Here is a 24,812-nt window from a genome sequence, read left to right on the forward strand (position 1 = left end):
GGCGGGATGTAGTGGTACCGCTTAACGTTCATGTCTTGCGAGAGGAGAAACACGTTTGGTTGAGTGAGGAATGAGTGAGGGGCTATCGTTCCGGCGAATCATAGGTGGAAATTGTCCCTACGCACGTTTTTAAATTGAACGACGTTTTCCTAACAGGTACCTGAATGACCGTTCAACCTTATTTCACATTGCTGTTGGGTAAGTACTCTTTCTAACCTTGAAAGTGATTAGATTTTTTTTAGCAACATAACATGAAACAAACCTGTTTATTGGTCTCTGGGCACTAAGTAGCAAGCTTGCTAGCATATTTTTTTCATACTCTTTTGGTGGCGAAGGGGAGAAGGAGCTGTGGGGTTTCAGTCGTTTTAGACAAAATAAACTTTGGTGATTTAACCGTACACATACTCAAAGAACATTCAACAAAGACGTGGCTTCGATTATATGTGAATTAAATCAGTCAACACTGACGGCTTGTTTTGAACCCCCGGTAATAGCGTTAGCTTATTCTTCCCTTCGTGTGTGTTTTTGTGGAGGACGTAACCCAAACACACAGTTTCTCACACTAAAACCAGACGCTGCTTACAAAATAACGGTGCTCGGGTTATCCACAATACTCTGATAGCTGCACCAGAATGTGGAGATGTGTTGTAGACGCATCACGTTTCTTTTCCTCATGTTTCTCTGACTTGCATCGTGACTTTGTTTACTGAAGCTTTCCGCTTTTAACGTTTTCCCCTGTTATTTCCAGCTGCCTTTTCAACAATCAGTCATTAGCTGAAGTGGTTAACTTTCTTGTATGAAAGCAATGGAGAAGCTAATGCACTCTATCTTGATCTATGGTGTTTTTCATCTAGTAGATCCAGACACTTCTATTTGTTTGTTTGTATTTCTAACCATTCCAAGGGCTAAGCTAGATTAGCTGTTTAGAAATTGTTGTAAACCTGTAAGATACTAGCCTAGTGAACTAGACCAAATTCTTGCTTTGCAAAGTTAAAATAATACATTTATTTAGTCTGGCTTGCCAGGCTAGTAAGATATATCAGTTGGAATAATAATAGTATAAAAAGATTATTTTTTTTCTAAGAAACAGCTTGTATGTAATACACACAACCCATCAAATCTTTCATGTCTTCCTGTTGAACTGAAAGATTCTTCATCACATCAACACTGCTTCAACCTAGCAAAAAGTCCAACATATGCTTTGGCAACAGTCTAATGTCTCATAAAGGAAAAAACGTGTTTACCATCTTAGTTCGGTTGAGACTAAATTAACTTAAAAGTCCAATAAGGAAGAATTTTACAGTGGAAAAAAAATCACAAATCAGTCTAATGCAGAGGGGGCAATGCATGACGACAAAGTCTACCCTTTTTTCCCCTAAAGTCTACCTGTTTAACTAAATTTTAATTTCCTCATATGGCTCTACAAACCTATTATCTAAGTCAGCCGATAGTTTTTCTAAGCAATGTGATTCTTTTGGCCCTTCAGCAAGTTAATACTCAAATATTACAGTAAAGTAAGTAAATCAGAAACTATTACCTTAAGTGTAAAACAAATTCAAATTTTATTTGTCACACACAGTCATACACAGTACGAAATGTAGTGAAATGCCTTACACAACTGCTCGTGACCTAAGAGTTGAAAATAAAATAACTGTACACCACGAATTAGAATGAAGGGTAAATTTAACTGGGAAAGAGTAAGGTAAAATATATCTGAATTAAAGTTGAATAATAGAATAGCTGTACAACAAAATACACAATACAATACAAATTAGAATAAAAGGTAAATTTAGCTGGGAAAGAATAAGATAAAATATATATAAGTTGAAGTTGAGAATAAAGTAACTGTACAACAAAAAACACAGTATGGAAATGTATAAGAATGTATGAAGAAAAAAAAATACCTATACAATAACAGCAGCTGAACAAGTATTAAATGGAAATGAAAAAATATAATGTCCAGAGTTGTGCAAACCACATTGTAAGTGACTTCTGCAGTGCAACTATGCTTAAGCAAAGTCCAGACTGTCCAGAGTGTGTGAGAACCATATGTGAGGCCACTTACTATTTGGTGTTGTGATTTAAAGACCGTATCGCCTGCGGGAAGAAACTCCTCCTCAGCCTCTCTGTGTTGGTCTTCAGGGAGCGGAATTGTTTCCTGACCTCAACAGAGAGAACCGTCTGTTGTTGGGATGGCTGAGGTCCTTCACGATCTTCCTGGCCTTGGTCCAGCACCGCCTGCTGTAGACTGAGTGCAGGTCAGGGAGCTCGGAGCGGATGGTGCGCTCAGCTGATTGTACAACCCTCTGCAGAGCTCGTCTGTCCTAAATGGTGCTGTTCCCGAACCAGGTTACGATGTTCCCCGTCAGGATGCTCTCTATGGTGCACGAGTAAAAGTTCCTGAGTAGGGCTGCACAGTATATCGAAAAATTATCGTCATCGCGATAACAGGACGTGCGATAGGCCCATCGCAAAGCACGTAAAAAACGGCGATAAATGTTTGGTTCAAACATTTCCATCCGTGTCATATATCAGCTTTTTGTAAACCAGCTCTGTTTTTTACGCGGAAGTATTATTTGACCAATCAAATGTAGTCCTTCTGATATGCGGCCAATCAGATGGTTCCATTCACGTAATACGCCCGCCCCTACGTAGACCCTTACCCCAAAATTCCACTATCTCCTCTCCGCCCCCGCTTTCCACTGCTGCTCGCTTCCCTTGTTCGTCATGCTGGCTCAGAGCAACGAACACACTTTGTGCTGAGGTTTCTGGAATCAGCGCTGCTTTCAAACGTGAACGTGAGTCCGCTCGGTGTCGTTAAGCAGCTGATAATAACCGGGCTGACTCCGATACGTGCCGGTGAACCAACCCACCTACCTCCATGTCGCTAGTGTTCCACCGGGTGGTGACGTTAGCCCCAGGCTCCGGTTAGCTTCCAGCTAAAAGGCTACAGCACTCTCCTCCCAGTCCCACCCTGCTAAAGAGGGCCTGAAAAAGTTCCCCCACACATCAAAGTGATTTTTCATTTATGAGCTTTTATAACCTTGTCATTCAGGATAGTTGATTTGCTGCTGCACATAAACTGTCAGTCAGAAGCTCTGCTAGCCGGTTGTCTTAGAGGAGCTAGTTCAATTTGTTAGCTTGTTATCACAATCATAGTTGCAGTTTCATCATCTGAGCTGCTTTTTAAGATCTAGCTAAACTTGTTCAATTTGGTGTTAAAAACAAACGTTTTCAAATATTTTCCATGTAGTTTTTTTTTGCCAGTTCCTCTTCTGAAAGGTAGACAATTGTTTTTCTCTTTCCCTCAAAAAATCTTTATTTTCTCCTAGTTTGGCCTAGCACAGTTCACTTCCCAATTACAGCAATAGCCTTATATCATAACCACATAAGTGGAGAAAATGTTCAGTAGCAATGAGAGAAATTGTTGTTGCATTTAAGTGATGTTAACTATTATTTAACATTTAAACTTACTTTCAGATTTTTTTTATTTCTTCAAAAAACCCTGGTAAGGGATGTTTTTCTGTATTTGGAGCATCAGAAAAAGTTTTATGGTGGCAGTGATGTTTTAAAGTCACTGAGAAACTGCATGCATGCAGTTTGTTGTTTTGCTACTAATACAGTAGCAGGTGCAGCTGCATATTTTTTCAATAAAAATGGTATGTTGTAATGGAATTCATGCATTAGTTTTTGTTTGCTTTGAACCCAGAGCAGACGTCACACGCCAGACGACATCAACACTGCATACTTTAGTATTTGTTCATTTATCGTGAGTAATATCGATATCGCAATATTAAGCACTGTTATCGAATATCGCAGGTTTTCCTAATATCGTGCAGCCCTATTCCTGAGCACCCTGGGGGGCAGTCTGAAGTCTCTCAAGCATCTGAGGTAGTAGAGATGCTGTCTGGCCTTTTTCATCACAGTGTTGATGTGAAAGGACCATGACAGGTCCTGTGTGATGTGAACACCGAGTTATTTGAAGCTGCCCACTCTCTCCACTGGGCACTCGTTGATGACAGGGATCTGGTAGTTCCTCTCCTGCTTAGTACTGAAGTCCACCATCAACTCCTTCGTTTTACTGACGTTTAGAAGGAGGTTGTTCCTCTGGCACCAGGTCTCCAGATTCCTAACCTCCTTCAAGTAGGCCGCCTCGTTGTTGTCAGAGATCAGGCCCACCACGACGGCATCGTCGGCAAACTTAATGATGGTGGTGGAGCTGGTACTGGCCACACAGTCATATGTGTACAAAGAGTACAGCAGGGGGCTTAGAACACACCCCTGGGGGGCTCCAGTGCTGAGAGTGGTGGAGGCTGAGACATGTCCGCACATCCTTACTGCCTGTGGTCTGCCAGTTAGGAAGTTGGAGATCCACTGACACATAGATGAGCTCAGTCCCAGGTTCTCCAGTTTGGTGGTGAGTGTGGAGGGAATTATGGTATTAAATGCAGAACTGTAGTCGATGAAGAGCATTTGAACATAATTCCCCCTTCTAGTGTCCAAGTGAGTGAGTGATGTGTGGAGGAGATGACAGATGGCATCGTCTGTAGAACGATTTGGACGGTAAGCGAATTGTAGTGTGTCTGGTGGTGAAGAAATGATGAAGTCTCTGACCAGGCGTTCAAAACACTTCATCACTACTGAGGTGAGGGCTACGGGGCAAAAGTCATTGAGAGAAGCAGGGTGGGGTTTCTTCGGGACAGGAACAATGATGGACTCCTTGAAGCATGTGGGGATCACCGACTGAGATAAAGAGATGTTGAATATCTCAGTGAACACAGGAGCTAGCTGGTATGCGCATTCTCTGAGGAGACGACCTGGGATGTCGTCTGGTCCTGCTGCTTTCCTGGTGTTCACTCTCTTGAAGGCTCTCCTCACGTCATGCTCGATGACGAGCACGTTTCCGGTGCAGGCAGTATCTTCCTGTCAGCAGCCGTTAGCGGCGCTAGCATAGTTGGAGTCCAGCGAGCATAGAAAGTGTTCAGCTCGTCTGCCAGAGTCGCGTCCGCGTTCGTCATACCGGTTGTTGGTGCTTTATAATCCGTTATTGTCCTCAGTCCCCGCCACAGGCTCCTAGAGTCACTCTGTTGGAGTTGTGACTCTAGTTTCCCTCCGTAGCACTGCTTCGCCTCTTTCACCGCCTTCCGCACGTCATATGACGCGGCTTTGTACGGGTTCATGTTCCCCGTTGCGAGTCCCATGTTGTAGGCAGCGGTGCGGGATCTCAGAGCTTTGCGGATGGTTTATCCACCCACGGCTTCTGGTTGGGATACGTAGTGATAGTCCTTGTCTCCACGGTATCATCCGCTAGTTTCCCGATGAATCCCACAACCGCTTCCGTAAACACGTTGACGTCATTATTGGAGCTGTTTCTGAACATGTCCCAGTCTGCGTCGTCAAGTGCGTTCTGTAATGCAGCCACTGATTGGTCCGTCCAATGCGTGACTTTCCTCTGAACCGGAACTTCCTATTTCAGCCGTTGTTTGTATTTTGGCATGAGAAAGATGGCAGCATGATCGGATTTGCCAAACGGAGGGCGAGTTTGTGCCTTGTAGCCGTCCTTGACCGTAGTGTAGCAGTGGTCCAGTGTCCTTTCACCTCTGGTGGGGCAGGTGATACCCAAAACAGCAACCAAATTCAAGGTAAAAAAAAAAAATATATATATATATATATATATATATATATATATATATATATATATATATATATTTGTTTAATGCTGTGATGCAATAGTCATATTTAGATTAAATGTGAAAACTAATCTACAATTTATCATGAATACAGGCCTGTAAGTATAAAATGTATGATCAATGAACAAGTTGAACACAACAAACAGAATAGAGAAAGTATATTTAAAAAACAATCAGCAATAAATCAGATATCTGTACATTTTTACAAAAGAAAATAGGGTTCTGTGAATTGTTTCATCAATCTATTAAGTTTTCACAATCTGGTTTGTTGCATTTTGAGTAAAAGAAATAAAAGTTTCACAGCGAGTAGTTTATGCCACAAGCAAAGATTATGGAACGTGTTCATTTGTAATGAAACTTTGCTCGTCTGTCTTTCAAAGCAGCAAAGTGATCGATGACCTTCTCATTGAAGTCAGGCATGGACCAGACTAGCTCCCTCTCTATGGACAGCATGGCCAGCGCATCAAGGCGTTCCTGGCCCATTGAATTTCTCAGAAATGTCTTAATTCTTTTGAGAGTTGAGAAGCACCTCTCAGCCTCAGCTGTCGTCATTGGGGTTGTGATGAGGATGCTCATCAAAGCGACAGTCTCAGAAAACGTGTCCTGGAGGTTGTATCTCATGAGAAGCTGAAACAGCGCCAGCGCACCGCAGCAGCTCCTGAACTCAGGGTTCTCATAGACCAGAGATAGTTCTGTCTTCAGTTTGTTCTTGTTGAGCATGGGGTATGCCTCCACCGTGGCATTCAGAGCACCCGTGGGAAATGTGTGGCAGTGCTGCTCAAACATTTTTGCTTGTAGCAGTGTGGCACTGACCAGGTGGTTGGTGAAGGAGAACCTCTCTCTGGTGTGAGTCAGGATGGTGTTGCAGATCTTCTCCCACAGCCTCTGCTTCTTGTCCTCTCCCAAGGCCGTTCTCCGTCTGGTGGTGGTTTCTGTGGCCTCTTGCTGCTGCTGTTGAGATGACTGCCTGATGGAAGACCAACAATGCCTGTTAGTAAATCCAAATGTCAGAGCAAACAAAAAAATTAGACATAAGAACATGACAACACGAAGAAGTTTTATGCGTCAAAAATAAAATTTCTCTGACTTGAGTGTGAAACAGCGACATGGAAAGTTTGCTTATAATATAATAACTTTGAAGTGTTTTGTAAATGTCACATGGTTGTCTGATATGACCATCAAGTGACCGGTAAAATGCTGATTATGTTGTGCTTTGGTTATAATTCTGGTTAAAGGGCTATTCCACCTCTAAGTAAAAATTTACCAGCTCTCAAAGGTAGAAAGCTCAGTTTTTAAACAACTAGGGGTGCACCTGTCGATCGGCTAAAGGTCGAGTACAAAGGTCAGTCTGTGGTTTCCATTCACTTGCCTCACATTGTAAAAGGGAATCGGTGATCCAACTTCAATTAATTGCGTTAATAGGTTATAAGAAATCAAATTGAGTTTGTCCAAGTTAAATTAATAGATCAAATTAGGGCTGCACGATATTAGGAGAACCTGCGATATTCGATAACCGTGCTTAATATTGCGATATCGATATTACTCGCGATAAATGAACAAATACTTAAGTATGCAGTGTTGATGTCATCTGGCGTGTGATGGCTGCTCTGGGTTTAAAGCAAACAAAAACTAATACATGAATTCCATTACAACATAACATTTTTATTGCAAAAATATGCAGCTGCACCTGCTACTGTATTAGCAGCAAAACAACAAACTGCATGCATGCAGTTTCTCAGTGACTTTAAAACATCCCCTCCACCGTAAAACTTTTTCTGATGCTCCAAATACAGAAAAACATCCCTTACCAGGGTTTTTTGAATAAATAAAAAAAAAAAATCAGAAAATTACTTTAAATGTTAAATAATAGTTAACATCACTTAAATGCAACAGCAAATTCTCTCATTGCTACTGAACATTTTCTCCACTTATGTGGTTATGATAGAAGGCTGTTGCTGTAATTGGGAAGTGAACTGTGCTGGGCCAAACTAGGAGAAAATTAAGATTTTTTGAGGGAAAGAGAAAAACAACTGTCTACCTTTCAGAAGAGGAACTGGTAAAAAACTACATGGAAAATATGTGAAAACGTTTGTTTTTAACCCCAAATTGAACAAGTTTAGCTAGATCTTAAAAAGCAGCTCAGATGATGAAACTGCAACTATGAATGTGATAACAAGCTAACAAATTGAACTAGGGATGTAAGAAAATATCGATATGGCAATATATCGTGATATTTTTCCCCAGCAATATTATATCGATATTCAAAAACTGTGTATCAGAAATATCGATATGGCAATATATCGTGCTATTTTTTCCTGTGATTATTACATCGATATTCAAAAGCCGTGTATCTAATTCTTGACAGAATTTACATGCAAACTTTTGTGTATTTTCTTTTCGTTTTGTGCAATTCAATCGCCACCCGCTAGTTGGCAGCATTGTGAAACAGGTTTTATTTCCACCAATGAACTGTAAATCCCTCCATCATGGTTCAGATACCTCATGTTAAACATGTTACATATCAGTTTGAACTTTATTGAACATTCTTACAATAAATTCAGTAAAAAAAAATGCTTGTAACATCTGACTGAATGTATTGCAAGATATCGTGATATATCGTATGGTCTCCTCTGTACCGTGATATGTATCGTATCGCCAGAATTTAAAAAATACACATCCCTGAATTGAACTAAGATAACCGGCTAGCAGAGGTTCTGACTGACAGTTTATGTGCAGCAGCAAATCAACTATCCTGATTAACAAGGTTATAAAAGCTCATGAATGAAAAATCACTTTGATGTGTGGGGGAACTTTTCCAGGCCCTCTTTAGCAGGGTGGGACTGGGAGGAGAGTGCTGTAGCCTTTTAGCTGGAAGCTAACTGGAGCCTGGGGCTAACACTAGCGACATGAAGGTGGGTTAGTTCACTGGCACATGTCGGAGTCAGCGCGGTAAAAATGATTAACGACACTGAGCGGAGTCACGTTCATGTTTGAAAGCAGCGCTGAATCCAGAAACATCAGCACAAAGTGCGTTTTGTTGCTCTGAGCCAGCATGACGAACAAGGGAACAGCGTCGCAAACTCTGTTCGGGTGTTGCTTTCCAAAAGGGTCTATGTAGGGGGCGGGCGTATTACGTGAATGGAACCATCTGATTGGCCGCATATCAGAAGGACTACATTTCATTGGTCAAATAATACTTCCGCGTAAAAAACAGAGCTGGTTTACAAAAAGCTGATGTATGACACGGATGGAAATGTTTGAACCAAACATTTATCGCTGTTTTTGCCGTGTTTTGCGATGGGCCTATCGCACATCCTTTTATCGCGATGACGATAATTTTTCGATATATTTTGCAGCTCTAGTAGAAATTAGACTAGGGATGCTTCAATCACATGATTTTCAAATGATCAGAATTGAGTAGAAAAGAGCAGATACACTAGGGATGGGTACCTTTGACATTTGAAACGATACAGTACCAATTCCCGGTACCTACGAATCGATAACGATTTTCTATACTTTTGACTGTTCAATAATTATGTAAATCACTTTTTAAATTAAATATAGATATTATTTTCTCAATATATAACCATATTTGGTAAAGCATTGCTTTGTGCCACACTGAGATGCTTGTGGAGAGAACGCTCTTTACCAGTCCTCTGTAGGCCCGTGTGAGGGTGCTGTGGCTCAGGCCTGCTTTCTTAAGAGTTTTTATCAAATAAAGCTTCTGTTGCACTTTTCTTTTACTTCAGGTTGAGAATGAGCTTGTTCTTTTCTTCGTAGGCTAAGTCAACAAACCATACACAAGCCATCATGTCCTCGATCCTTCCATTCACTCCTCCTGTTGTGAAACGCCTCCTGGGATGGAAGAAGACTCCAACAGGGAGTGCAGGAGCAGGAGGAGGCATAGGAGGTGTCGGGGAGCAGAATGGAGGAGGGCAAGAAGAGAAATGGTGTGAAAAGGCAGTGAAAAGTCTGGTGAAGAAGCTTAAGAAGACCGGTCAGCTGGATGAGCTGGAGAAAGCCATCAGCACACAGAACAGCAACACCAAGTGTGTGACGATACCCAGGTGAGAACAGGAAATGCACATTGTTTATGTATTCTCTGCATGGCTCTGGACCAGGTAACTATTGTAAATAAGATCTGATATTTCAGTGAGTTTTCACCTGTTTAAATAAAATGTTAATACTGTTGATTTTTATACATTAATGCTGGCAAACACGTCACAATGGTGACTGTCACAACACCACGTCTGAAAATATTTAGGGTGATAGGTCTGCTTTTGATCACTTTTCTTTGATATATAGTCGTGTAGACTTCCAACAACTGAGAATCCCAAGCATGGTGTACAGCTGATACAAAATCCCATTTGCAGTTTGCATGCACTGGTCTGCTAAGATGGAACATATTTTGAAAAAGAGTGTGGAGTTCACAAACAAAGGAAAGTTTCAAATAACCAGTCATGTGCACACGAATGGTCGCAGGAAGTGAAGTCGCTGTTGTGCAACAGCAGATCCATTTCCCCGTCGTTCTGTGCCATAGGTTTGCAACTTAAAGCAACAGAAGTGAAACCTGATTTGAGGAAACAGATGCTCCTTAAACAATGTCTACAGAAATCAGCTGGCTTTTGGGTCTCAAATCAGGAATTAATTTAGCAACATCTAGGCCAACCTCAAACTATGTTAATCAGAGAAGTGTATCAGACTTGGCTGGAGAGGTGTTGTTTACTTTGGTTTTACTAACATCTGAATAATTTAATCCAATGACAATTTTTAGAGTAATCACCTTCTAAGCCTTCTGTGTCACCAACATCTGTTGTTTTAAGGGAAAAAAGTTATCAACACTGAGCTGTTGAGACATTCATTTGATTGCCTCATCACAACAACACGTGCATCATTTGAATTATTACATTGTGTTAAGCTCAAGCTCTGTAGTTGGCAAACCACCCCAATGCTGACACTAATTCAGTGTCCCATTTTGTTGTTAAAATCAGCGCTATTTGGCCTCTGTTATAGTGGGGATCCAACAAGAAATCATGCAAACGCATCTCTCTCATAATAAATGTGAGTGGATGAACTCTTGGCTGTTAAAACGTGAGCGGCAGTGACCTTCAAAATAAGGAATATAAACTTTATTCTAACAATGACTCTTCAGATCACTTATTACTTTGGAGTTTGGTTTTAGGGGAAAATGACACCTTTGTTAAGTGAATTTGCATATCTGTGCTTACCCAATGTGATACCATGTTTCTACTGATCTTTATCTTGTCAACAGGAAGACTTTTTTTTTAAATAATGTAAAGTTTTATGGTAACACTTTACAATAAGGGTCTCTTTATTAATGTCAGTTAATGCATCATTAAGCATGAATAAACTATTAGAGTATTAACATCTGCTTAACCATGTTATGTAATGCCTTACTAAGAAGATCCTGGATCAGTCAGGAGTGTTATAAAAAACTACAGCTTCAATGGTCAGGTGATCGCTTTGTTTGAAATCACAATTTTGATTGGGAAAACGGCGGATCATTCATATCTTTGTTGATTTAACTTTTCAGTACATCATTGTAGTACATTGATATCTACTGTGAAGGAAGCTATTGCAAACTTTAACATAAATGGTTAAAAAGTAATTGAAGGTCAATGGAAAGTAGAATTGTTGAGAAATATTAGTTTTATTTCCTGTAGTTTTATTACTTGGGTATCTGATCGCAAGTGAAAGTGTTTTCAGGGCCAGTTATTACTGGTGCTATTCGTCCATACTAGTCATGTGGCTTGTTTTTGAGTTTGTTCTTATCTGTATTTGGTTTTCCTGTCCACATTTGAATTCTAAACTTGGTTCTAACTGCAGACATGGTTTCTGGCTAGATGTTGACTCTACAAACCTGGTAGAGACTGAGGTGCAAGTGTTTAAAAAGGCACAGCCGTTTTCTGCCCTCTGGGCTCTTGATGCATAGTTGACTTCCCTTTGAACTCAAGGAAGTTTGCCTGATAAAGACCAAGATAAATAACCTGGCTCTGGTTTTGTAGTTGTCTTCTTTGGTGGGTGGAGGTTGGGTGGAGAATGTACAGGGTATCTGAAGAATTGTGAGGTGATAGCAGGTGTATAGATTTCTGTTTGAGCAGAGGTAGGAAATGTGTCAATTGAGACTGAAATGGTGCAGAACTTCACAAGAGTAAGTTTAAGCTTCAATGTTGAATGTCTTCAAAAATTGTAATTTTCATTGTTTTGCTGTGCAAAAAATCCAGTTTTACTTAGATAAATATGTGGAGTTCACTTTTTTTAGCTTTAATCACAAACAAGCAGCTCACATTAAAGGCTCTTTACAGAAGGGCTATTCAGAATCAACTTTACTGTTAGTGCCCTAGCGTCCTGAAGCATAGAAATTTGTCTCTGCAGTACAGCCTGACCAAGGTTACACACATAAAACATGTAGAACAAAACAGATGCAGGCAGGCCATGAGAGCTGCCATTCAAGTCCACTTAACTCCCCTGCAATGGTAGTATTTAACCCACCTTGCCAGCTGGTGGTGGTCGGTGGGACCGGTGCCACTCCTCAGCAGCCTTATGTTTGTCACTACTCCAGGGCAGCTGTAGCTACATTGTAGCTCTTCGCCACCAGTGTTTGAATGTGTGTGTGCAGGGGTGAATAAGATTGTGTTGTATAGCACCTTGGGGAGTTGTAGAACCCTAGAAGGCACCATAAAAAATGCTATAGTTGGCAAACCATCATTCCTATTTATTGGAACTATGCTTGCTGCTTGTAACAGCAAAGATCAACGAGTAAGTTGATGGGTGTTGAGATTAGAGACTGTTGTACAGGCAGGCATGAACAATACTTAGATCAGGCAACAGAATCCCTTTCTTTGTTCTAACATAGGGATTCAATTTAGAAAAAGTTCATTTGTGTCAATTTCTTTTCATCCTCATGGACCCATCATTGTTTAGTCTGATCTGTGTGTGAGCATTTTCCTGTCACACTTCTCTTTTCCTACTAACGCCCATAAATGTGAAATTGAGAGTTTAATTAAAAACAGGTGGACGTTTCTGGTGAGCTCAAAAGATGTTTTGGCTCTCATCCGAGAAACGTCTTCAGTTCTAAAACTTAGATTGGGAGTAAGAGGCGACGGTGGCACAGGAGCTAAGTGCTCGCAGCGTAATTGGAAGGTTGCAGTAGGGCTGTAGCGAAGCCTCGATGACGTCGAGGGCTCGATTCTAAAAATTCGTCGACGTCAGATCCGGTAGTCGACGCACCGCGCCCACTTGTTGCATCCCCAGGAGTTTGTAAATAGAGGTGGAATCTGCCTGTTTTTCCTCTAGTTCGCCCTCTTCTCCGCCTTCACTAACATCTCCGCCAAATACCAAAGACCCGGAACAACGTCCGTCCGCTACTAGGTTCCTTTCGTGTTTTGCCCGTCTTCGTCTCCCGGCAACGAACAACAACTTCCGGGGTCAAATGCGCTGCTCTGTCTCTATCGCAGATGTAGAAAATCACCGGGAGCGTTTCTCCCTTCATTAAGGAGCTTCTTTCAGACATTAGGAGAGCTGTTTTGGTGGTAGCAGTCTCTCCTCCGTGCTGGTCTGTTTGCTGCTGGGTGTTTTTGGTTTATTTAAACTTGGTAACTTGAACTTAACGTTGGTAAAGATACTGTTAGCATCTTCGAAAACAGCTTCTTGCGTTGGGATAAGCTGTTACGTTTTGGTTTAGAGTTCATCTTTTTTGTGGTGCAGATCTCCCTTTTATTACATTTAGAGTGTTGTGGGTTTTCGGTTTAGTTTAAAATATCACCTGAGTTTGGTTTAACCGCCCAGTTTAGAGTCTGGAACTTTGGAGATTCTTATTTTGGTCCAAAACCCTGTAATCTTTGCCCAGCGGGACACCCCTACTTATTTGTACTTTTGTTTTAATTCCCCACAGGCAGAATTAGTTTTATTACTCCCAACCTGTGGATGGAAAGATTTTTTTTTTTTGTAGTTGTAAATAAACCTGATCATCATTTTAACTTTTAAATCCCACATTACTGTCCCTTCCTTTTTGCACACGAGTCAAACTCCCCAGGAAGAGTCGTAACACCACTCACCTCACGCACATAAGTGACCAAAACAAAGCAGCATGGAGACACTCCGTCTCCAACCACCTCTCAGGCAGCAGCCTGCACTCCCAAGTTCTACACGTCACCAGAACATAACCAACCAACACAATAAAAGCAGTGTTATACAAAATGGGAGGCCTGTAGTGTTTATTCTCTTACAGTAACAATTAATCAATTTTTTGGAGGAATTTATTAGAGATTTTTTGGTTTTTATTAACTGTGCAATAGAAAAATAATCATTAGATTAATTGTATAAATAGTCATTAGAATAGTCGACTGTTCGATAAAATAATCGTCAGAATAATCGTTTTAAAAATAATCGTTTACCCCCTGCCCTAGGTTGCAGATTCAAGCCCCACTCAGTCTGTTGCTGTCGTTGTGTCCTTGGGCAAGACACTTAACCCCCCTTACCTGCTGGTGGTGGTCGGAGGGACCGGTAGCGCCTGTGTATGGCAGACTCGCCTCTGTCAGTGCGCTCCAGGGCAGCTGTGGCTATGATGTAGCTCATCCCCACCAGATGGCTGTGTGTGAATGGGTGAATGACTGATAATGTTGTAAAGCGGAGGCTCCAGGACCAGAAGGTGCTATATCAGATACAAGCCATTACTATTTAAGAGGCTTATAAGTTAGAAACAAACACAATAGAAGCCACTAATAAGGCCATTTTTGTTACTAATGACTAACGAGGCCATCAAGGTCATATAAGTCTCAGGCCTTCTGGTTTCACATACATGTGAAACATGGAAAACCAACTTTGAACAGAGGAGGTAAACTCAGGTTTCATCCTTTCAACACCTACAGTACAGCCTTAACTTGTCTCCTCAGGAAATTAAACCGAAACTCACTCCTTGAGTCATGTGACCAATACTGTAGACATTCAGTTCAATTCAATTCAAAAATACTTTATTAATCCCAGAGGGAAATTGATTGCTGTAGTAGCTCAGAATAATAATAATAATCAAGTCATCAAAGAGTTATTGTATATTACAATGGCTGTTGGCAGGAAGGATCTCCAGTAGCGGTCAATGTTGCAGCGAAACTGAAGAAGCCTCTGACTGAAGACTGGTTTGAATGTCCTCTTTCTCTGTCTCCGTTTTGCTCCCGCTCTGCATCCACGCTTCTTGCGTTTTAGCTCATTTGGGATTTGTGGCTTCAGTTGAGGTATTATGTCAGCCTTCCCAATGTTAATCAGCTGCCCCGATTGTAAACCAGCTTGTTGCCATGGTTACGCATCATAACAAATGCTCAAAAAGTGAAAAAAATAGCAGTAAAAATCCTCCAAGCTTCACAGCACCAGAAACAGAAAAGTAAAATGTTCAAAAAAATACAGTTTTTCTTGAGAAAAACTAGAAGAAAATATGTCCAAGAAAAGGCAAAACTTACATATAGTCAACAGAGCTACTCCAACATGCAGCCACCCAGAGCAGCACAGTTCCGGAACATGTTGTCTATGTCGGGGACCCACTAGGATAGTTGGCACCAACGGTACTAACAGAGATTTAAGAAGATACATATTTGTACAATAAATCATTCAACATGTTGAACCCTTTACAGGTCACTCATTGAAGTAGCTTAAAATTAAAAATGTCAACCCCAGAATGTTTTTATAGAATATAACAAAAGTATTCTTTTGTTACAATTTTCTAAAATAGTTATTACCATGCAAGAATTATGAGAAAACAAAGTGATCAAATATGGAAGGTGGCCCTGTTCTGGTAAAATAAATCCCTAAATAAAATACACGAACAAGTAAAAAAAAACCCATTAATTTTTAAAGTATATATAATTATAAGACACTTATAATCTTCCTCCTCTTCATCATCATCACTGATGGTGAGTTTGGCTGGCACAGTAACTGTCCTCCATTTTCTTTATAGATCTTAGTTTATACCTGCAAATATGTTCAATATTGTTATGGTTATATTACTGTTACCATGTTTATGAAGATTATGTCTAAAAAACAACAAATTTTACCTAAAAATATTCATAATTTTATTTTTTCAGGGCGTATGTTCAAATTTGGCAGATTTAATTTTCATGCTGTAATTTCACCAACTTTATTGGGTTTAACATTTACAACACATATATCCTTATTTGGCACAACTAGTCAACCTTGTGATATGAGTTTCATAATCCTAGCACTGTTAGTTTTAGAGATCTGACCGTAAACGAGAGGAGACCGAGCAGTTTTCTGGCTCTGCAGACACAAGAATATTTGGCGCGTCATAACCCCGCACTGATTGGTGGAATGGCACAAACTATGACTAGCTTGATTCCTGATGATTGTTTGGGTAAAATGTTTTAATTCTCAGAGTTCGTGAAAAGGCACACAACATCATTTATGATGTGAGTCGAAGTGTCTAAATATAGACATTGGCCCTGTAAAGGGCTCAAAGTAATTAGTCTTACGTTTCACCAGATTGCATCAAATCACTGTCTGGTTTGCGTTTGTCACTTTTTCATGTCATTTTTTGATCTCTTACTTTAAAGCAGATAATGTTTTTTTTTTTTTCATTTCTGCATTTCATGTCATTGTGAGACCAACTGTACACATCTGTGACATCATCATAAGTGAAAGCATCTCGTGTTTACCATCTGTTTCCTTTTATTTTGATCATTCTACTTTTGCATTTGTCTTGTGCGTGCGTGTGTGCGCGTGTGTGTGTGTGTGTACATGTGTGTGTTTGTGTGTGTAGCAATTGCTCAGACCTTTGGGGTCTAGGCTCAGGCCATACGATAGAGCAGTGGGACTCTGCTGGCATGTACGGATACCCTGACCACAGCAGGTGAATACACTCAAATGCACCATCCTACAACTCTCGCAGAAACTGATAATGAGTTATTGGCAGCAGTGTGTCGTGTATATGCACTACATTAATCTGAAAACATAATACCATTACTAATACTGAGTTGTACTTAAAAGGACTAGTACAGCTTTCTTTGAAGTGTCAGGAAGTGGGTTTTCTCAGCAGAGTAGCACCTTTCACCCAGCTTGCTTTACACCATCACATTAGATAGAGGCACAAACAGCTAAAATAAGTTTTCATCGCCTCTTTTTAGACTTCTTCCTATCGCTATCATCTCTTTCCTAATCGTCTCAGGTCACTCGATGGACGTCTTCAGGTGTCCCACCGAAAGGGGCTTCCTCATGTCATTTACTGCCGATTGTGGCGATGGCCGGATCTTCACAGCCACCATGAGCTCAGGGCCATTGATGCATGCCAGTTTGCATTCAACCTCAAGAAGGATGAAGTGTGTGTCAACCCCTACCACTACCAGAGAGTTGAGACGCCTGGTAATAATCGTTAAAACAATCATGTTTTCATATTTAGTTTCTTTGATGGAACCTAATTTTGCTTTTGAGTTGTTGATTATTCCTTTGGCAAGTCTATCAACCGAGTGGAAATAAGTTACGATTACTGTGACCTGGCTGCTGGTCTAGATTAATAGAAATAGAAATTAGGCTCAGTGGTTTACAGTATTTCCATTCCTTATTTTCTCTGATTATACAGTTTTAATTGTCATTAAAACGTTAGCCTTGTTGGTTGTTACTTCTCTCCTCAGTGCTGCCTCCAGTGTTGGTGCCACGCCACACAGAGGTTCTGGCAGAGCTTCCACCTCTAGATGACTTTACAAACTCTATCCCTGAAAACACCAACTTCCCTGCAGGCATAGATCCACCTAATAACTATATACCAGGTTTGTATAAACATTTAAACCTTTTACAATAAAAAAAGAAACCCACAAATGTTCTTTTCACCCTAAAAATAAAATTGCCCTAATTGTTACACCCTGTAACTTTATTAGCACTTTGTAACAAGAAAGAAAACTGCTTTTCGTGGTGATTATCATAATAAACACACCTCTTTTATTTAGTTTTTCCTTTTTATAGGATCGGTGGCTTGTCTTAAAAACATTCTTAATCACTTATTTGTTTCCAGACACTCCTCCTCCCGGCTACATGAGTGAAGATGGGGAGACCAGCGACCCACAAATGAATCAAAGTATGGAATCAGGTAGTTTAGCTCACTCTTGTAGGTAGGAGCAGCTCTAGGTCTCATTTCTCAAAGCAAATGTCGTCAGATCAGCTTTGAGACCTTAAATGCAACTTTTTGAGTTATTCTTGTTTGTTTGGAAGTAAAATCTAAGGATAAAGACATTTAATTCCTTCAGCTCAAAATGTTGTTTACTATCTGTAAACTAATCTCAAACGTAATTTCTTCAGACAAAATATTTTAACCATTTTCTAAAGGCCATAATATCTGAAATGTTTACACCTGTAAGGTTCTCCTGCTGAGATGTCCCCGAGCGCCCTGTCACCCACCAGCCATGGCCTTGGTAGGACTTAGTTGTTTTTTCTACGTTTACGTCATTCGTTCATTTTGCTCTACAGGCCTGACTAAAACAGAGTACAATTTAAATAGTTGTTAGCTTTAAGAAAATTAGAACTGGATGATTATAATTGTGATCATTCATGTCAGAGATTTGCATGAGTAAAATCAGGAGACCGGTACGGTTCTGCATTATAGACATGAATAAGTCCGCTTTGATTCCTTTTCAGACCTGCAGCCCGTCACCTACAGCGAACCGGCTTTCTGGTGTTCCATAGCCTATTATGAGCTGAACCAGCGGGTGGGAGAGACGTTTCATGCCTCCCAGCCGTCTCTGACCGTTGACGGCTTCACCGACCCGTCCAACTCAGAACGCTTCTGTTTAGGGCTGCTCAGCAACGTCAACAGAAACGCAACTGTCGAAATGACAAGAAGACATATAGGTAAAATTATGTGAATAGTGATTTTTTTTTTCAATTGGATTTCAGCGTCATTGACCTTGTTTGTTTGTAACTGTGTAGGTCGTGGCGTCAGGTTGTATTACATCGGAGGGGAAGTCTTCGCCGAGTGCCTCAGCGACAGTGCCATCTTTGTTCAGAGCCCCAACTGCAACCAGCGATACGGCTGGCACCCAGCCACCGTCTGCAAGATACCACCAGGTTTATACACAAACATGCCAGTTCTTTTAATGATGCACAGTGTTCTTTACAGTTGATAAAAGTCACTTAATTTTTGGGGTCTGGATTTAAAGCTTTCATCCGTAAATGAATTCAAAATCACCACTAATAAGCAAAACTCCACATATTTTCTCACCATCCAAATAGGTTTGCTCCTGCAGCTGCAAATGAAGTAAAAGCTTGTTGAAAGCCACAGCGAGCCTCCACGTTGTGACAGTGTTTATCACACATTCACCCACACACTGACTCATCTGTACCCATGTTCGTTTGAACATTGGACGCCCGACCAAATGGGCCGTGTGCAGATGATCATTACTGAGCTTCAGAGCTGCACAGAAACTAAACACGAGGCTCTTGATGAAGGTAATGGTTAGTCCTCGTAAGCCTTCTGCAGGATGACTGATGATGGCACACCCACTCATCACAAAGCAGCTGCTTTAAGTATGTTTGTTTAAAGTGAACACAACAATTCAAAAGGAGGCGGTGCTTCATAGACAAAAGCTTGCATTTGCTTACTCGTCGTCTTCGGTGGGTTGATTTATTTGTTTTTTGTTTTTTAGGCTGTAATCTGAAGATTTTTAACAACCAGGAGTTTGCTGCTTTGCTGGCCCAGTCGGTGAATCAGGGGTTCGAGGCGGTGTATCAGCTCACCAGAATGTGCACAATCAGAATGAGCTTCGTCAAGGGCTGGGGAGCAGAGTACCGGTGTGTTACACATCATGTTCTTGTTCTGTTATCCAAAACAAATAGGCTTTTACTTCTTGTCCTGAAATCCACCGGTGTGTGTTCCTGTGAAAGTAAACAATTGCTGTAAACTCTGAAAAAGACGGTTACTCTTATTTGGCTACAAGGTCATTTTTGACATTGAGATGCCTTTGGAAGATAAAACACACACAAACAAAGCCTACCTTATGTTTACATTTCATTTAGTAAACAAACAACAAGCAAATTCCATTCAAAACATCAGGAATTTCCTCACAGCTTTGAATTGCTAATTCATTCAAATGTATTTTTATAGCACAGAATCAGAGTTGGCATGCGTCTGAAGCTTGTCGGTGGAATCGAGTAATATTTAGACATGTGGAACTTTTTCATCCAACACACTTATTTTGTGCTCACAGCTTTTCTTTACACTTTGCCAGCCAGACAGAAAGAAGTGTTTGTGGGAATGTTTTGGCTGGTTATCAGTGGCCAGGGTTACACAGCTGTGTTGCAAGACAGATTAGCAGTTTCTACTTGTCTCCGGAGCCCAGGCCAGTCAGGAGTAGACCGCTGAGCCAGGCATTGTGTTTGATCCTTTGGTAAACCTCAGTTTTACAAACTTCCACTTGTTTATTTTGTTGTTTATATAAAAATACTTTTAAACATTATTATTATTGTTGTTGTTGTTGTTATAGAGCTTCAAATACATTGTGAGTCAGTCTTTTGTGATGTCATATTTAGCAGTTTTTTAATCTACAAAGCAGTGGCGCGCCATGGGGGGCACTATAGCTACCCCTGGATTAGTCATTGCACCCCCAAGTAAATATTAGAATTTTTTTTATTATTTTTTTTTTTTTTACAATTTAATTTTAATTTAACGTGTGATTGTGATAATATTTAACATACAAAACAAAAATAATCAGTAAATTATCATATAGATAGTAAAAACAAACCGAAACAGGAAATTTATGTTAACCTGTGACCTCATTTTCCACCTGTGAAAGAGTGAAAGGTAGAGCTAGTGGTAAAATGGATCGCTTTTTGTTGCCCATATTTCCACGGGTTCAGTCAGAAACGAATGAATCTTTGGAAGTGATCTCAGACCCACAAAAACCTACGGATCTGGATGAAAAGAGTCAACCCTCAACCGCCGCAGCAGTCGAGGGTTTTGCTGCTGGAAATGCTAACACTAACGTTAGCTAACCTTGCAACACTATAGATGGTTTTCTGTGTGGCTGTATGTGTTTATGATTTCATGGAAAGGTCAGCGATTGATCATATGTTTATGATGTGTATTAATGATTGTTCCAGGTGTTGTTGAGGTGTTGTGCACACGTGCATCTGCTAGTGTTGAAGGTGTTTTAGAGAACAGTAGGTACGCATGACCACTTCCTTCATGGCACCCTCAATAAAAAGACTAGCTCCTTCATAGCACCTGCAGAAAATAATTTCTGGAGCCGCCACTGCTACAAAGCAGAGTTTTTAATTTCACCTTTGTTGTTTTATTCCTGCAGACGCCAGACTGTCACCAGTACCCCATGCTGGATTGAGCTGCACCTCAACGGCCCCCTCCAGTGGCTGGATAAAGTGCTGACCCAAATGGGTTCTCCTACAGTGCGCTGCACCAGCATGTCCTAGGCTAGAGTTGGACTCAAAGTCAGGCTGACATTTCTCAGCATTCCAATGGTTTGTTCTAAAGGAGACCACCATGCAGTCTTAATCAAAATATTTACTACATTCTAAAAACAAGAGGAAAGAAAACGGACCTCATCAGAGATGAGGGGAGTAGAATCAGTGGAGTTGAAAACCCGCCGGTTCTGTTTGTTCAACATCGGGCTGAACTTTTAGTTCTCATCAGCAGAATAATTGATTATTCATATCAGAAGAATGATGTAATAATGGACCAGGCCACATCTGGACTTTTCTCAAGAACCTGCAGCATCCTCAGGAACACCACAGTACTTTTGGGGATCCACCTTGTAATTATAGAAACCGACTGTCCATCCAGCAGTTCAGCTCGACTCTTCACTACATACCAACACAGCACAGCTCTGGTTTGGTTTACATGAGGTCGACTGACTACTGCCACTCCAGCTTTATGTTGAACCAAAGTCTACGTTCCACCTGGGCACAAAGTTCTTCTGTTTTACTGATTAGAGACCACCACGGTCTTCAGCTATAATAAACCCAAATAGTCATTGTTGTAATGGTTACAGATACACAATTACACATTTGATCAAATACTTTCCCTGGCGATGCTGGTTCTTCAGTCCTGTTTCTGTTGTGCATCACAATAGAAGAAAACTCCAATTTCTTTTACTCTGTTTAAAACCTGACTCATCAGCACAAACTGATGGATAAATTGTGAAATTTTAATGTTAAGCTGGAGCATGCCAAATGCGCCTCCTCAGAGCCAGCCACTTTCAGCCTCGCCTCCTCTCGTCTGGTAGATGATGGAATATTTATCTCAGATTTTTCCCGTTTGCCCAAGATGCACAAGAACCTCAAACTGATGCAGTTTTCCAATTATTGAAATTTCTCTAGAAGAAGTCCTACAGTGTGGGACTTTAATTATAAAAGTTCCTATAAAATACTTGCACTGTCCTGAATATGCACCTCTAAGAAAGTTGCCTTCAAGAACAATATGAATTATGAAGATGGGAATGAGGGACCCCCCCCCCCCCCCCCCCAATTCACTGTAAACCTTTATCATCTCAGTCAACTCATTAAGTTGTTTTGTTTTGGTCTTACTGAGACTTGCGATCTAACACCAGCTGGTTTTTTTTAATATAAAACTTCAAGTTTTAAGTGCTCAACAAGCAGGTTTTACTACATTTATTTTCTTTACTAAAAAGTTTTAGTTACATTTTTGTATTTTTTTAACTATAAATGTATTTAAATCTTCAAGTTTTTTTCTTTTATTTAGATATCAGTATTGCTTGTTCATCTGATAGAAATGATTTATACGTAGCGTAGTCATGAACTGTTTCCTAGAGTCCACCCCTGGAAACATCTAGAGCTGTACAGGCTATGACTGAAGAGCTGGAATAACTTCTAAACACAGTCTGACTTCTTAAATTATAGAGGCAACGAGGACATTTTCATTGGTATGTTTAAAGAAAATCAAAACAGAAAACAGAGCGAGAGAGAGAGAGAACACAGAGATGTGACCAAAGATAAAGCATGTTATTATTTTTTTTGCTTAAATGAAGGACTGCACACTGTATTAGTTTCCCTTCGCAGTTTTAGGTGACTGATTTGTTTTTATCTATGCTTAGGTGAGAACATAGCAGCTCAGCAATACTGTGATGTTTGTGTTCCAACAGTTGGTTAAAGTAATCAATGCGTACCCTGACACTGGAGGGTTGGTTTGAGTTCAGTTTTACTTCATACATACAAATGTCTTTATACTCGTTTGCAGTAGAAAAGCTGTTACCAGTTCGGAACTACAGCTGTTTTTAATCATTGTACACTGTAAACTTATTGTGAGTTGTTTACATGCACACTTTCTTTTCTGTGAAATATTTCATTCAGTGAAAGTACAAACAAAAGATCTTTAGAACATTTTTGGCGCAGTATTTCGTGTCTCAACTGTAGTTTCACTTTTTAAAACTAAACCTAATTGTCTCTGCGCATGTAAACCGATTCACCTTTACTCTTTTGTTAATTGCAAAGACAATGTACATTAAATATGTCTGCAAACGCCCACGTGATGTAAACATCACCTGTTGCTGCAGTGATGTTTACATGGAAGCCCATTCCTGTGAAAAGAAGGGTCCACAATCTCTAGGTTGTGCGGTTTGATGACATTTTCCTGTTTGGGATGAAAACAATTAACTTTTGTTTGATCCGGGTTGATTATCAGTAGCGTACTTCTCTTAAAAACTGGATGAAGTGACTTCTGACCTGAAAGCATTCCATTACTGATGTTTTCCTCTTTTCTTGTGTTCAGCCGTTGTTTTTGTTGAGCTGAAGCATGTTTGTCTTTTGTAAGGTTGTCGACGGCCATCATGTTTGTTCTATGCATTGACATCAAATAATTTAAATTGCATTAACATAGTCTTTGCTCACTGCTAAACTATTTTGTGCACATTGCCAGGATTGCGTTTTATTTTTCTTCAAAATAAGAGCTTCCTTAGATTCTAGTACAATAAAGCCAATATCCCCTCCAAATGATGTTTTTGTGAAGGACGCTTTCTGAAATCCACATTCCTGCAGACCATGCTGTGTTTCTTCTTATTGTGATGACAATTATGCATTCCAAAATGAAAAAAAAAAACCCTTTCTGATGAAGCACCATGAAAGAGGCTTTTTGGAGAAAGTGAAGTTCCTTACATGTCACTTGTGATGATGTTATGTAGTTATACTTTTTATTTCCTGCATACATGTTCTTTCTGCTGTGGACAGAGCATTTTCACTAGAACACAGCTTGTTGGGATCTATGTATCCTTCCAACACTGATCTTCATGAGATGTCCTACATTTGCGGCCTCTTACAGTGTACACTAATAAAGCTGTTTTACTTCAGCTGGAGTGTATTATTTTTTTTGTTTGTTCATTGCTCTTTTTTCACTTTCATGCTCGTTTTAAAAAATAGGATGTGTTAATGCAGCGATGTTCATTTTGACGACTGGCTCAATATTATCATTATAAAAACAAAATAGTTTTTAGTTGACAATTATTTAAGGTAAAGCATTGACTTTTAAAGCCAGATCTTTAGTTTTATCAAAGGTCAATGACCTCAAATTCCCTGCAAACAATCGTCGCATGGATGTGCAGATCATGTCTATATTGAGTCTGTCGGTCCAGACAACTTCTGTAGGATGTCCAAACTAGGTCTTTACACAGTAGGTTAGATTTTTATTACCCTCATTGGTGTGAGTTAGAATTTGGCTGTCAAATTTAGCCTTTTCTGCAGGAGATGTACAGTTGGATGTCATCTGCATAAAGATGGCAGGAGATTCCTTTGAAGTAGCTCAGGATGTGCTGAAGAGGAAGCAGATAGAGGAGAAAGAGCAGAGGCCTCAGCACAGAACCATGTGGGACACCATGGGAAAGGGAGGTGGTGGAGTACCTAAACTTGGAGACGGCCACAGAAAAAGAGCGCTCAGAAAGATAAGAGAAGAACCACTCCAGACCAGATCCTGATAGGCCTACCCAGTCTCTCAACCTCTCCAGTAGCAGGTGATGATCAACAGTGTCAAAGGCTGCAGTCAGGTCCAGCAGGACCAGAACATAACAGTCCCCTGCATCACTGAGTCAGAAGGTCATTAGAGACCCTAAGAAGAGCTGTTTCAGTAGAATGAGCCCTACAAAAACCTGA

The 24,812-nt window shown here is 40.4% G+C and overlaps 1 protein-coding gene across 4 annotated transcripts; it reads left to right on the forward strand.

Annotated features, from left to right (window-relative positions):
- The first annotated feature begins 58 nt into the window (after positions 1-58).
- Positions 59-21,321, forward strand: smad2 (SMAD family member 2). 4 transcript variants are annotated; one of them, XM_015976342.3, is made up of 11 exons: positions 59-198; positions 9,471-9,757; positions 16,477-16,566; positions 16,882-17,075; positions 17,345-17,479; positions 17,722-17,796; positions 18,065-18,118; positions 18,342-18,554; positions 18,633-18,770; positions 19,349-19,493; positions 21,005-21,321. In XM_015976342.3, the coding sequence occupies exons 2-11, from the start codon at positions 9,501-9,503 to the stop codon at positions 21,126-21,128; spliced, it is 1,425 nt and encodes a 474-aa protein (XP_015831828.1). In that variant the 5' UTR covers positions 59-198; positions 9,471-9,500; the 3' UTR covers positions 21,129-21,321. The 4 variants fall into 4 exon arrangements, with proteins under 4 accessions (XP_015831828.1, XP_070408338.1, XP_015831818.1 ...); XM_070552237.1 differs by lacking the exon at positions 59-198 and adding an exon at positions 6,624-6,680; XM_015976332.3 differs by lacking the exon at positions 59-198 and adding an exon at positions 6,624-6,680 and having other exon boundaries at positions 17,722-17,784.
- The last annotated feature ends 3,491 nt before the right edge of the window (positions 21,322-24,812 follow it).

This window comes from Nothobranchius furzeri, chromosome 6, assembly GCF_043380555.1.
Source record: "Nothobranchius furzeri strain GRZ-AD chromosome 6, NfurGRZ-RIMD1, whole genome shotgun sequence".
Lineage (NCBI taxonomy): Eukaryota > Metazoa > Chordata > Actinopteri > Cyprinodontiformes > Nothobranchiidae > Nothobranchius > Nothobranchius furzeri.

What these genes read in the sequence shown, in the direction of transcription:
- smad2 (XM_070552237.1), top strand. An exon ending in GAATCAAAGTATGGAATCAG is followed by an intron (nt 17,797 to 18,064) that starts GTAGTTTAGCTC and finishes TACACCTGTAAG; the next exon opens with GTTCTCCTGCTGAGATGTCC. An exon ending in GGCTGGGGAGCAGAGTACCG is followed by an intron (nt 19,494 to 21,004) that starts GTGTGTTACACA and finishes TTATTCCTGCAG; the next exon opens with ACGCCAGACTGTCACCAGTA.